The sequence below is a fragment of the Salvelinus namaycush genome, unplaced genomic scaffold, assembly GCF_016432855.1.
Source record: "Salvelinus namaycush isolate Seneca unplaced genomic scaffold, SaNama_1.0 Scaffold42, whole genome shotgun sequence".
Classification (NCBI taxonomy): Eukaryota; Metazoa; Chordata; class Actinopteri; order Salmoniformes; family Salmonidae; genus Salvelinus; species Salvelinus namaycush.
This window is the reverse complement of record NW_024061109.1, coordinates 549,865-564,856: the sequence shown is the minus strand read 5'-3', so window position 1 is coordinate 564,856 and position 14,992 is coordinate 549,865. Positions and strand designations below refer to the sequence as shown.

General features: G+C 45.3%; 1 protein-coding gene across 1 annotated transcript in view; it reads left to right on the top strand.

Annotated features, from left to right (window-relative positions):
• Positions 1–5,134: 5,134 nt before the first annotated feature.
• The window catches only part of prpf6 (PRP6 pre-mRNA processing factor 6 homolog (S. cerevisiae)), a 30,500-nt gene continuing 20,642 nt past the window's right edge, over positions 5,135–14,992 (top strand). The window contains exons 1-6 of the mRNA XM_038986161.1: positions 5,135–5,504; positions 5,965–6,127; positions 6,220–6,338; positions 6,446–6,524; positions 6,709–6,885; positions 14,854–14,991. Of these exons, the coding sequence (XP_038842089.1) occupies positions 5,215–5,504; positions 5,965–6,127; positions 6,220–6,338; positions 6,446–6,524; positions 6,709–6,885; positions 14,854–14,991 (966 nt within the window). The 5' untranslated portion in view covers positions 5,135–5,214. The remainder of the gene's footprint in view (positions 5,505–5,964; positions 6,128–6,219; positions 6,339–6,445; positions 6,525–6,708; positions 6,886–14,853; position 14,992) is intronic.

Sequence of the window (14,992 nt, the reverse complement as noted above, 5' to 3'; positions counted from 1 at the left end):
CTCCACATTGACTCTGTACCGTAACACCCTGTATATAGCCTCCACATTGACTCTGTACCAGTAACCCCTGTATATAGCCTCCACATTGACTCAGTACCAGTACCCCCTGTATATAGCCTCCACATTGACTCTGTACCGTAACACCCTGTATATAGCCTCCACATTGACTCTGTACCGGTACCCCCTGTATATAGCCTCCACATTGACTCTGTACCGTAACACCCTGTATATAGCCTCCACATTGACTCTGTACCAGTACCCCCTGTATATAGCCTCCACATTGACTCAGTACCAGTACCCCCTGTATATAGCCTCCACATTGACTCTGTACCGTAACACCCTGTATATAGCTTCCACATTGACTCTGTACCGGTACCCCCTGTATATAGCCTCCACATTGACTCTGTACCGTAACACCCTGTATATAGCCTCCACATTGACTCGGTACCAGTACCCCCTGTATATAGCCTCCACATTGACTCGTACCAGTACCCCCTGTATATAGCCTCCACATTGACTCTGTACCGGTACCACCTGTATATAGCCTCCACATTGACTCGGTACCGGTACCCCCTCTATATAGCCTCCACATTGACTCTGTACCGGTACCCCCTGTATATAGCCTCCACATTGACTCTGTACCGATACCCCCTGTATAAAGCCTCCACATTGACTTAGTACCGGTACCCCCTGTATATAGCCTCCACATTGACTCGGTACCGGTCCCCTCTGTATATAGCCTCCACATTGACTCAGTACCGGTACCCCCTGTATATAGCCTCCATATTGACTCTGTACCGGTACCCTCTGTATATAGACTCCACATTGACTCGGTACCGGTACCCCCTCTATATAGACTCCACATTGACTCGATACCGGTACCCTCTGTATATAGCCTCCACATTGACTCGGTACCGGTACCCCCTGTATATAGCCTCCACATTGACTCTGTACCGGTACCCCCTGTATATAGCCTCCACATTGACTCGGTACCGGTACCCCCTGTATATAGCCTCCACATTGACTCGGTACCGGTACCCCCTGTATACAGCCTCCACATTGATTCGGTACCGGTCCCTTCTGTACATAGCCTCCACATTGACTCTTTACCGGTACCCCCTGTATATAGCCTCCACATTGACTCGGTACCGGTACCCCCTGTATACAGCCTCCACATTGATTCGGTACCGGTCCCTTCTGTACATAGCCTCCACATTGACTCTTTACCGGTACCCCCTGTATATAGCCTCCACATTGACTCGGTACCGGTACCCCCTGTATATAGCCTCCAAATTGACTCGGTACCGGTACCCTCTGTATATAGCCTCCACATTGACTCGGTACCGGTACCCCCTCTATATAGACTCCACATTGACTCGGTACCGGTACCCCCTCTATATAGCCTCCACATTGACTCTGTACCGGTACTTCCTGTATATAGCCTCCACATTGACTCTGTACCGGTAAACCCAGTATATAGCCTCCACATTTACTCGGTACCGGTACCCCCTGTATATAGCCTCCACATTGACTCGGTACCGGTACCCTCTGTATATAGACTCCACATTGACTCTGTACCGGTACCTCCTGTATATAGACTCCACATTGACTCGGTACCGGTACCTCCTGTATATAGCCTTGTTATTTATTGTGTTACTTTCTGATTGATTAGATTATAATTTTTTAAACTTTATTTTATTTAGTAAATATTTTATTAACTCTATTTCTTGAACTGCATTGTTGGTTAAGGACTTGTAAGTAAGCATTTCACCGTATTCGGCGCAAGTGACAAATAACATTTTATTTTATTTTATTATATTTGTAGGCTGTCTCATCGCTGTGGTGATCAGGCCGACCACCGTTGTGTCTTCAGCAAACTTGATGATGGTGTTGGAGTCCTGCGTGGCCACGCAGTTGTGGGTGAAGAGGGAGTACAGTCAGGGACTAACCCCTTTGGGGCCCCTGTGTTGATGGTCAGCAAGCAGGTGTTGTTGCTTACCCTCACTACCTGGGGCCGGCCCGCCAGGAAGTCGCAGAGGGAGGTGTTCAGTCCTAGGGTCCCCAGCTTGGTGATGAGCTTGGAGGAGACTATTATGTTGAACGCTGAGCTGTAGTCTATGAACAGCATTCTCACATAGTTATCTCCCCTCCTGTCCAGGTGGGAGAGGGCAGTGTGAAGTGCAATTGAGATTACAGCATCTGTGGATCTGTTGGGATAGTATGTGAATTGGAGTGGGTCCAGAATGTCTGGGATGATGGTGTTGATGTGCGTCATGACCAGCCTTTCACTTCATAATTACAGGTGTGAATGCTACAGGGCAATAGTCATTTAGGCAGGTTGCCTTGGAGCTCTTGGGAACCGGGACAATGGTGGTCAGTTTGAAACATGTTGGGATTACAGACTGGGACAAGGAGAGATTGAAGATGTCCGTGAGGACACATGCCAGCTGGTCTGCACATATATTGAGAACGCATCCTGCTATTCCATCTGGCCAGGTGGCCTTGCGACTGTTAAACTGTGTGAGTGTTAAGACTGTGTGATCACTGAGATCACACAGTCATCTGGAACAAAGGGGCTTTCACGCAAGACTCAGTGTTGTATTCCTCGAAGCAAGCATAAAAGGCATTTAGTTCGTTTGGAAGATATGCATCACTGGGCATTTTATGGCTAGGTTTCCCTCTGTAATCCATTATCGTCTGCAAGCCCTGCCACATGCGACGAGCGTCAGAGCCGGTGTAATAGGATTCCACCTTTCTCCTACACTGAGTGTACAAAACATTAGGAACACCTGCTCTTTCCATGACATAGACTGACCAGGTGAATCCAGGTGAACTCTATGATCCCTTATTGATGTCACTTGTTAAATCCACTTCAATCGGTGTAGATTAAGGGGAGGAGATGGTTAAAGAAGGATTTTTAAGCCTTGAGACAATTGAGAAATGGATTGTGTATGTGTGTCATTCAGAGGGTGAACGGGCAAGACAAAAGATTTAAGTGCCTTTGAACGGGTATGGTAGTAGGTACCAGGCGCACCGGTTTGTGTCAAGAATTGCACCGCTGCTGGGTTTTTCACGCTCAACAGTTTCCTGTGTGTATCAAGAATGGTTCACCACCCAAACATTGTAGTCAACATGAGCCAGCATCCCTTTTGAACGCTTTCGACACCTTGAAGAGTCCGTGCCCTGGCAAATTGAGGCTGTTCTGAGGGCAAAAGGGGGTGCAACTCAATATTAGGAAGGTGTTCCTAATGTTTTGTCCACTCAGTGTATATTGTCATTTTGCGTGTTTGATGTCTTGTCAGAGGTCGTACGGGCTTTCTTTCGTCCATGTCACTGTCCTGTTCCTTGTAAGCGGTAGCTTTACCATTTAGCCCAGTGTGAATATTGCCTGTAATCCATCAAAGTGAGACAACATCCATTATCTCTGCTGGCTACCAGGACCCCCGCCATGCTAGACTCTCTGTGTGTGTGTGTGTGTGTGACAGACATGGTGTTCTCGTTTTCTCCTCCATGCATGTTTGTGTCTGTGCGTGTCAGCAGAGAGATGTAGCTTGTTTACCACAAATATCCTACAACACGAATAGAGAAGACAAGGTGATGCAAGTTCCAAAAATACCTTTTATTGCGACTCACTGCTCATCCACTGATTTCATCTGGCATTGAGTCATATCTGCATCTGCCAAGGCTGACCTCAAACAAAGGTGACTGAATGCATTCAGAACAGTAACCAGGGGATTAGATGTGGACATGGGTTTGACACGCAGGGTTTTCTTGATCATTAACCTCAATCAGCATTACTGACGGGTGGTTTCCCTCTAATGACAGGGACCTGGATCGCTGGATCACAGACAGACAGACAGACAGCAGTTAAACATATTCAGTTAGACAATCTATCATAATTTTGTATGAAGAATATACTATCAACTCAATATCAACTATCTCCGTACACCTCGGCAATGGTTAACTGAGGCTCTCAGCTCCTGGCTCCCGGCTTTCAGTAATGGGGCTCCCGAGTGGCGCAGTGGTCTAAGGCACTGCATCTCAGTGCTAGAAGTGTACTACGGACACCCTGGTACGAATCCAGGCTGTATCACAACCGACCATGATTGTGAGTCCCATAGAGCGGTGCACAATTGGCCTGGATTTGGCCGGTGTAGGCAGTAAGTAAGAATTTGCTCTTAACTGACTTTTCTATTTAAAACAAAGGTTAAATACAAAATGAAACCAGGTCTGTGAAGTTTTGCGGCTCTTTGGATCTATGAAATGGTTCTGGGCTGTTGAAGCCATACATCCTCTAATGCAGCTGACAGCGAATTTTCATCACAGAATCTTCTCCCAGAAGTGAAATAATGTCTGCCCTGGAGGCAAATTAAATGAAGAGAAATGAACATGCTGAGGCCTTGGCTGTAGATGGCTAAAGTTAAAGGTGATGGAATCAAATTGATGCATAGGCGGAGGTACTTCATCACAAGACAGACAGCACAGAAACGTCATATTAGGTTGTAATTACATTTATCGCAGTGAGCCTGTCCTGTGATTGACAATAGACCGCCCAAGAAGGCTTTAGTGTCCATGTTAGACTGGTTTGATATATATTAGATAGTGCATCTCTGTCAAAATGTATGCCAATTAATTTTAAAACACTGTTTAAAATGTGTCGGCCAATCAGCTGTGTTTTTAAATTGGTTCTCTCAAGAAATAGGACAGTGTCGACTTTCATTATGTCAATAATGGTGAAATGCAGACTCAAAATGACCTGGCTGTCAAACCAGATAGGCTGAGGTAGCCTAATGAGCTTCTGTTGATGAGGGCTAGCAGATTCACTCAACTATGTGCTGATCAAATACATGACCCGAAACCAATGCATATTTATTCCCTGTAGTTACAGGTAGACTTAATAAACCATTTAGACTCCAAATTCCAGTTGCCATGTCTGGGATGTGTGCAATGGGCCTAAAGTAGGCTATTCTCCTAGCCTGCACATTTTCCTGTAGTCTGCTGCACTCTGCTGGTAGAGCATGGCAGTAGTAGTTGTGGAGCGCCACAGAGGGCGCTGCTGCAGACCAATGTCATGATTGTAAAAGGAAGTGCGTATGTTATTGTTTCAAAAGTTCCAGTCTGCCGGAAGCTCATACGAAGAAGATTATTCCGGAAGTGAACCCGTTCTTATTATACCTTAGTGAGTGAACCGCGTTGTCTGTATAACTAGCCACGATGGCTAGCAGAGATGGAAACTATAATAACAGAAATCAAAATGATGGTAGAGGCTCTAGGGGCGGTGGACAGAATTTCGGTAGAGGCTCCGGTGGCCGCGGGCAGAATGATGGTAGAGGCTTTGGGGGTGGCGGGCAGAATTCTGGTAGAGGCTCTGGAGGTGGCCGGGGTGGCGGGCGTAATGCCGATCCCCCGCCAATGCCCATGTCCTCCCCGCTCATGGGCAAGAAGAAAAAGCCCTTCCTTGGGATGGCCGCGCCGCTAGGCTATGTGCCTGGACTCGGCAGAGGGTAAGCAGGCATGGTGTTAGTTAGCTTAGCCACATAGCTAGCTAGCTACAGTAACTAAGCCACCTTAAATCTTGAATTTGGCTGGCAATCAAGTACTTGTACCTAAATCTTGCTAATAGTGTTAAGATGCAATACGTCTAAAATTCCTTCTTTCTTGTTATTAAGTAACGTTAGTAACTACTATGTTTGGCTCGCAATCTACCTATGTAAACCCTCCAGAACCAGACTGAAACAAAAACTACAGAGGCTGTGGTCTCCAGAAGCAGGTTTGAAGATAGCCAGCAGATCTGACCAGCTTGCTTACAACTGCACTAGGGTCTGACAGACTTCCAGTGTAGATTAAGATACCGCTGAGCCAACCCGAGATATGGCTCGGAAAATGTATCTCGATACAGGGATGAGAAATGAGTTATACTCCGAATTGAATCTCTCCATCTAACTCTACCTCTTCTCTCTCCAGAGCCACAGGTTTCACCACCCGGTCTGATATCGGTCCCGCTCGAGATGCCAACGACCCGGTAGATGACCGCCATGCTCCCCCGGGGCAGAGGACGGTGGGGGACAAGATGAAGAAGAACCAGGAAGATGACGAAGAGGATCTGAATGACACCAACTATGATGAGGTGCTTGTTTATACATGACACCCAAGAACAAGTTCAGGCAAAGCTCAGCTCTCAACGTATTGTAACATCTGCCTCTGCCCACTTTGTCTCAGTTTAACGGCTATGCTGGCAGTCTGTTCTCCAGTGGACCCTATGAGAAAGACGACGAAGAGGCAGATGCTATCTACGCAGCTCTGGACAAGAGGATGGACGAACGACGCAAGGAGAGAAGGTGAGAGAAGAGACTTCCATGTGTTTATTAGTGTGGGTTACTGCTCCTGAGGGTGTGTGTGTTACTGCACTGTTGTGTTAACCCAGTCTGTCCTGTGTGGTCCCCAGGGAGCTGAGGGAGAAGGATGAGATAGAGAAGTACCGTATGGAGCGCCCCAAGATCCAGCAGCAGTTCTCTGACCTCAAGGTTGGTCACTGTGTTCCCATGGCAACAGAGTCAACTCTCCTGTACTGTCTCTGAGCAGTCCTACCTTTAAATCTGCCAAAGACACAATTTCCATCTCTTAATGGATAATGACATTGAAAGCAATACATCTATTCTACATTCTCTCTCCCTTTCTCTCTCTCTGGCTCTCGGTCTCTGTGTGTAGAGGAAGCTGTCAGGAATGTCAGATGAGGAGTGGCTGAGTATCCCGGAGGTTGGCGATGCCAGGAACAAGCGCCAGAGGAACCCGCGCTATGAGAAACTCACCCCTGTACCAGACAGCTTCTTCTCCAAACACCTGACCACAGGAGACAAGCACACCACCGTGGACCCACTGCAGGGGGTTAGTAACGTTACATGCACAGAAGCAGACACACACTCAAGCATACTCACCAACTTCTAAGGGTCATGCATCGCCGTACTCTCATACCACGCTCTCTCTGTTTTGTCACATGTTGCAGTTTCATTATGTGCCTGTAGGAGTCAACTTCTGCTGAAACATTCTCCAAATCCTACCTAGGGCTGTTGGGGAGACTGTATTACCGCCACACCGGCAGTCACGAGTCATGACCGCAGTAAAATTCCATGTGACTGTCGAGTCACAGTAATCTCCTCTTATGCACTCTGGACATGCTTCGGTAGTACCCAACTTGCTAACGATCATTGGGTCCTGATGGCCTGGTTCTCAGGGCTCTATTGTCCCTCCATCAGGTCCCGATGGCCTGGTACTCAGGGCTCTATTGTCCCTCCATCAGGTCCTAATGGCCTGGTACTCAGGGCTCTATTGTCCCTCCATCAGGTCCTAATGGCCTGGTACTCAGGGCTCTATTGTCCCTCCATCAGGTCCTAATGGCCTGGTACTCAGGGCTCTATTGTCCCTCCATCAGGTCCTAATGGCCTGGTACTCAGGGCTCTTGTCCCTCTAACCACTCTGACATCAATGTAAATGCTTTCTACGGTGATGATTAATTCAAAACACCCATACTATTAGAGCTTATGCATGGTCTTATGAGTCCAAGCCCCCCCTCCCCCCCCCAAAAAAACTACATTAAAATGATCGTGCCCTTATACAATACATATTATGCATGACAAAAAACATCAAACAAAACTGATTTAAGATGTCTTTGGTACATAGTTGGTCTGGCCTTTGAGTGTGGACTGTATTATTATGCATACTGGATCGACTGGTTACCTTATGCTCCAAAATGTCTATCCATGAGTCTGGGAGAGAACGTATAGCCCTAGGCGATACTGCTGGTTCATTGATTGTGCAGGGCGGCTTACAGTTAGCCTACAATTAGTAAATTTGTATTTGGTTTTGAATAGCCTAGTAATAGGGCTTTTTTTTCATAATTCAATTGTGACATTACTTTAAGCTATACAGAATATCTCACCACCATGCATTTCCATCTCCCCTCTCCTTTATTCCTTTCTCAAGCGCGCAGACGGGCTGTCAACAGTTTAGTGAAATTTGTTTAGTTGTGAAAACATGTTACTATCGATGTTCCCGAACAGATTCCACTTGGTTTTCCAAATTAAGCACTTGCTATCTGCAGGATCAAGGTTGAAGGGCCCATGGCATACAGAGTTTGGGCGGAAAATCCCGTCGGGCAGCAAGAGCATGCTCCTCAAACAGTGGTTGATGCGTGGAGTGAAATAAATGGAGTGAAAATTATGTTTATTTCTAAGCACGTGCTCTGCTATAAAACCGAAGTAGCCTACAAAACTGACTGGCGGAAAAGCACGCGGCCTACATTCACTATTCCAGTGCATACAGATGACATGTCTTTTGTCCCCTGTCCATTTGATAATGGGACATTCTAAATCGAAACAAATTTTACATATTAGTAAAGACATGATTATAATTGAGAATTGTCTGATGGGTGAAAATATGATCACTTGATGAGAGAACAGCTGTGCAGCCTGAGGCAAGGAAGAGAGCAAATCTTTTTTTGCTACTTTCTCAAATCATCAATAGCCTATAGTCCCACCATGCAGCCCATATCTGTTCTGATTTCTAACACATTCTAAGGTTTGTATCATTCACAACTAAGGTTGACAAATAACAAAATCTAGCATATAGGACCTGTTTCAAATGATCACTTTTACACTTACTATAAAATAATGGCACAGGATTTATAAGCATATCTTGCCAGCTAAATGAACAAGCCTACAGCCTATGGCATGGAGTATAGCCATATAACTAACATACAGTAGGCCAACTCATATTCTGTTCTTCTGAAATACATTTTCTTCATATCATGTTTCTTTAGACCTGACTAAAATAAAGAATGGATTTATTGTGAGGGTGTATATTCAGGGTTGGGTAGGTTACTTTCTAAATGTAATCCGTAACAGTTAGTAGTTGTCTAAAATTGTAATCTGTGAAGTAACTTTTGGATTACCCAAACTCAGTAATGTAATCTGATTACATTCGTTTACCTTGAGATTACTTTCCCTTAAGAGGCATTAGAAGAAGTCAAAAATGTATGTTACCAATTGAACGTCATCTATTGCAGGATAAATCAATGTTAAAGTTTACATATCTGGCCATATATGGATGTTACATTTTACTTTATGGGTTGTTTATGTAGGCTTCTTCTAACCCATCGCTTTCTACTACATATAATAATACTATTAAATTGTATCTTTTACATTAAAAACCAAAGTCTATCAGAATTCCATATTTCCAAGTCCTATTCTTGAAGATCAAGGGGTATAACATTTATTGGACTGACTGGCAGTATAGATTAGCCAAATTGTTTTACCTGCGCATGACCCCAAAACTAAGGATTTATTAGCCAGCCCTACTCTGTTGTTTATGATTTTGTTGTCATGGAGGACGGATTGGGCTCATTGATTCGAGTTGAAAAATAAATCCTGCGCTCATGGAATGGCATGCTTTGAGCACTACTGAAAAGTGCTATTTACATGTGGAAAAGAAATGCAATATGCTGCATTTGTTATAGGCCTATTGTTTACCTTTTTGTTGGACACTGATATCTTGATAATATGCCGCTGTTTAAAGGGCAAATCCTATGCTCGCTTCGAGCCAAGCAACACTAAAGCATGCACAAGAGCACCAGCTGTTCTGGATGACTGTGTGATAACACTCTAGGTAGCCGATGTCAACAAAACCTTTAAAGAGGTCAACATTCACAAAGCCGCTGGGCCAGATGGATTAACAGGACGTGTACTCAAAGTATGCGTGGAGGTAACCTGTCTAAATGATTACCGCCCAGTGGCACTCAAGTTGGTAGACATGAAGTGCTTTGAAATGCTGGTCATGGCTCACATCAACAGCATCCTCCCAGACACCCTAGACCCACTCCAATTCCCATACCGCCCCAACAGATCCTCAGATGACGCAATCTCAATCGCTCTCCACACTGCCCTTTCTCACCTGGACAAAAGGAACACCTATGTGAGAATGCTGTTCATTGACTACAGCTCAGCGTTCAACACCATAGTGCCCACAAAGCTCATCACTAAGCTAAGGACTCTGGGACTAAACACCACCCTCTGCAACTGGATCCTGGACTTCCTGATGGGCTGCCCCCAGGTGTTAAGTGTAGGAAACAACACGTCTGCCACGCTGATCCTTAACACTGGGTTCCCTCAGGGGTGTGTACTTAGTCCCCTCCTGTATTCCCTGTTTACCCACGACTGTGTGGCCAAACACGACTCCAACACCATCATTAAGTTTGCTGATGACACAGCAGTGGTAGGCCTGATCACCGACAACGATGAGACGGCCTATAGGGAGGAGGTCAGAGAACTGGCAGTGTGGTGCCAGGACCACAACCTCCCTCAATGTGAGAAAGATAAAGGAGCTGATCGTGGACTACAGGAAAATGTGGGCCGAACAGTAGGACCTGAGCCCTAGGACCATGCCTCAGGACTACCTGGCCTGATGACTCCTTGCTGTCCACCTGGTCGTGCTGCTGCTCCAGTTTCAACTGTTCTGCCTGCGGCTATGGAACCCTGACCTGTTCAGCGGATGTGCTACCTGTCCCAGACCTGCTGTTTTCAACTCTCTAGAGACAGCAGGAGCGGTAGAGATACTCTGAATGATCGGCTATGAAAAGCCAACTGACATTTACTCCTGAGGTGCTGACCTGTTGCACCCTCGACAACCACTGTGATTATTATTATTTGACCCTACTGGTCATCTATGAAGATTGGAACATCTTGGCCATGTTCTGTTATAGTCTCTGGCCACCCCTCATAGCCTGGTTCCTCTCTAGGTTTCTTCCTAGGTTCTAGCCTTTCTAGGGAGTTTTTCCAAGCCACCGTGCTTCTACACCTGCATTGCTTGCTGTATGGGGTCTTAGGCTGGGTTTCTGTACAGCACTTTGTGACATCAGTTGATGTAAGAAGGGCTTTATAAATACATTTGATTGATTGATTAACATCGACAGGGCTGTAGTGGAGTGGGTCGAGAGTTTCAAGTTCCTTGATGTCCACATCGCCAACTATCTATCATGGTCCAAACATACCAAGACAGTTGTGAAGAGGGCACAACAAAACCTTTTCCCCCTCAGGAGACTGAAAAGATTTGGCATGGGTCCCCAGATCCTCAAAAGGTTCTACAGCTGCACCATTGAAAGCATCCTGACGGGTTGCATCACCGCCTGGTATGGCAACTGTTCGGCATCTGACCGTAAGGCACTACAGAGGGTAGTGTGAACGGCCCAGTAGATCACTGGGGCCAAGCTTCCTGCCATCCAGGACCTATATAATGGGCGGTGTCAGAGGGAAGCCCATAAAATTGTCAGAGACTCCAGTCACCCAAGTTATAGACTGTTTTCTCTGTACCGGAGTGCCAATTTCTAGGACCAAAAGGCTCCTCAACAGCGTCAATTAATAAAATCGCCACCGGGCAATTTACATTGTCCCCCCACCCTATTGTACACTGCTGCTACTCTCTGTTTATTATCTATGCATAGTCACTTCACCCCCCCCCCCCCCCCCCCCTACATTTACAAATTACCTCAACTAACCTGTACCCCCGCACGCTGACTCGGTACCGGTGCCCCCTGTATATAGCCTCGGTATTGTGTTACTTTTTATTATTACTTTTTATTTTAGTCTACTTGGTAAATATTTTCTTAACTCTTCTTGAACTGCGCTGTTGATTCTTGAACTGCGCTGTTGGTTAAGGGCTTGTAAGTAAGTATTTCACTGTAAAGTCTACATGTGACAAATAAAGTTTGATTTGAAATCCACAGATGAAACAATAACAAAATGTTGCCCCGCCTCTGTTTTGGTAAACAGCTGAGGGATGGCCCTGTAAAAATGTAACCACTCTCAGATTAATAGACAGCTATGGATGCAAGGACTGACCATCCATGATATCAAAATGATAGTTTTAACCATGTTATGAGGCTATACAGTGTTTGTTTATTTCCAATGTTTGCAAACATTGGAGTAAAACACGCTTCTCTTTTGGGTTCTCATGGAGTGTGACAATTGAACTAAGCCCATGAGACATTTATAAGTTATTTTCTTCAGCAATCAATGGATAAGTCCCAAAATTGATATAGCAACTACAGATTGACCCTTTTAAGTCTATCAAAAGTGTGCAAGTTTGAGTATGTGTCCATTAGGCTTATGGACTTTTTATCAGCATGAATTAGATTTGAGCAATAAAAGCCCCACGCTTATTCCATAGGCTGGGATCTGCACTATGCAGCTCTTGCAAAAGGGCATTTTTCACTGGCTGTCCACTGGTTTCAAAAACAATGGTTGATAGGCAGCTTAAATTTCTTGAATTCAACCATTATTGAGTTCGAAAACACATTTAGATTTGTGAACGTTCATCCACAACAACCACAATCCGTGAGGTGCAAATAGTTGAATGAGAGAGCAGCAGTGTGAATCACAGAGGCTTTCGACTCTTATCACTGCATTCTTATCGGCAGACTCAACAGCCTTGGTTTCTCAAATGACTGCCTCGCCTGGTTCACCAACGACTTCTCAGATAGAGTTCAGTGTATCAAATCGGAGGGCCTGTTGTCCGGACCTCTGGCAGTCTCTATGGGGGTGCCGCAGGGTTCAATCCTCGGGCCGACTCTCTTCTCTGTATATATCAATGATGTTGCTCTTGCTGCTGGTGATTCTCTGATCCACCTCTACGCAGACGACACCATTCTGTATACATCTGGCCCTTCTTTGGACACTGTGTTAACAAACTTCCAGACGAGCTTCAATGCCATACAACACTCCTTCCGTGGCCTCCAACTGCTCTTAAATGCTAGTAAAACTAAATGCATGCTTTTCAACCGATCGCTGCCTGCACCTGCCCGATTAGCATCACTACTCTGGACGGTTCTGACTTAGAATATGTGGACAACTATAAATACCTAGGTGTCTGGTTAGACTGCAAACTCTCCTTCCAGACTCACATTAAGCATCTCCAAACCAAAATTAAATCTAGAATCAGCTTCCTATTTCGCAACAAAGCCTCTTTCACTCATGCTGCTAAACATACCCTCGTAAAACTGATTATCCTGCCGATCCTTGACTTCGGCGATGTCATTTACAAAATAGCCTCCAACACTCTACTCAGCAAATTAGATGTAGTCTATCACAGTGCCATTCGTTTTGACCCCAAAGCCCCATATATTACCCACCACTGTGACCTGTATGCTCTCGTTGGCTGGCCCTCGCTTCATATTTGTCTCCAAACCCACTGGCTCCAGGTCATCTATAAGTCTTTGCTAGGTAATGCCCGCTTTATCTCAGCTCACTGGTCACCATAGCAACACCCACACGTAGCACGCGTTCCAGCAGGTTTATTTCACTGGTCATCCCAAAGCCAACTTCTCCTTTGGCCGCCTTTCCTTCCAGTTCTCTGCTGCCAATGACTGGAACGAATTGCAAAAATCGCTGGAGACTTATCTCCCTCACTAACTTTAAGTATCAACTGTCAGAGCAGCTTACTGATCACTGCACCTGTACATAGCCCATCTGTAAATTCCCACCCAACTACCTCATCCCCATATTGTTATTTATTTTTACTCTTTTGCACCCCAGTATCTCTACTTGCACATCTATCACTCCAGTGTTAATGCTAAATTGTAATTATTTCGCCACTATGGCCATTTTATTGCCATACCTCCCTAATCTTACTACATTTGCATACACTGTATATACATTTTTCTATTGTGTTATTGACTACGTTTGTTAATCCCATGTGTAACTCTGTTGTTGTTTGTGTCGCACTGCTTTGCTTTATCTTGGCCAGGTCGCAGTTGTAAATGAGAACTTATTCTCAACTGGCCTACCTGGTTAAATAAAGGTGGAAAAAAATAATCTGTGCGCTATATGGCTATCAATAATAAGTGATATCCATATGTAACAGTATAACTTTAGACCGTCCCCTCGCCCCGACACGGGCGCGAACCAGGAACCCTCTGCACACATCAACAACAGTCACCCACGAAGCGTCGTTACCCATCGCTCCACAAAAGCCGCGGCCCTTGCAGAGCAAGGGGAAACACTACTTCTAGGTTTCAGAGCAAGTGACGTAACTGATTGAAACGCTATTAGCGTGTACCCGCTAACTAGCTAGCCATTTCACATCCGTTACACGTATCACCGTAGACTACACCACTGCTGTCATCCTTACCTCCAAGCATTTATTCAAGTTGTATAATCTTTGGATGCCGATAGCAGTCGCACCATTGGAAGACATAGCTTGGATTGTAGCCTACAAAAGCCTATTCCTGCTCTTTTCCCATGATCCATAAAACAGATTTGGTGTGTCATCATAGTGGTCACTGACTTGTGGTCAGACTCGCTCAGGTGGAACAAATTTAAACTTGATCCTTTTTTCAATGCTGATTTGAATGTCATTGAGAAAAAATCTTTGACACTTCTGTTTTCCCCCACACACTTCCTTTCTGAATTTAAAAGTAATCCTCAAAATAATCATCTGTTTTTTCTAAAGTATCTGTAATCTGATTACAATATGTTTTTTGCTGGTAAAGTAACAGATTACAGTTACCGTTTTTTGTGATCCCTTACTTGTAACCCAGTGTATATTAAATTGAATTATTAGACTATTTTACATGTAGAGGTTCCAAAGGTGCGCATCAGAGGCTTGTATGCGTAGAGGCCTGGAGATGCGAAACTTGTTTGTTAATTAACGGTCAATTACCTTGAGACCGGCAGTCTTCTGCATGACAATAACCAGCTGACAAAATATCATGACTGCCACAGCCCTAATCCTACCCATGCCAAAAAGTATTTCTAGGCTACTGGTTCTCATCCAGACACTTATTTGTTGTGTTGGTTCTGTCTCCAGTTGAACCTCCCTGGTGGTCTGGAAAGCCCGTACCCTGGGGGGATGACCCCTGGCCTGATGACCCCCGGGACAGGAGAGCTGGACATGAGGAAAATCGGCCAGGCCAGGAACACACTGATGGACATGAGGCTCAGCCAGG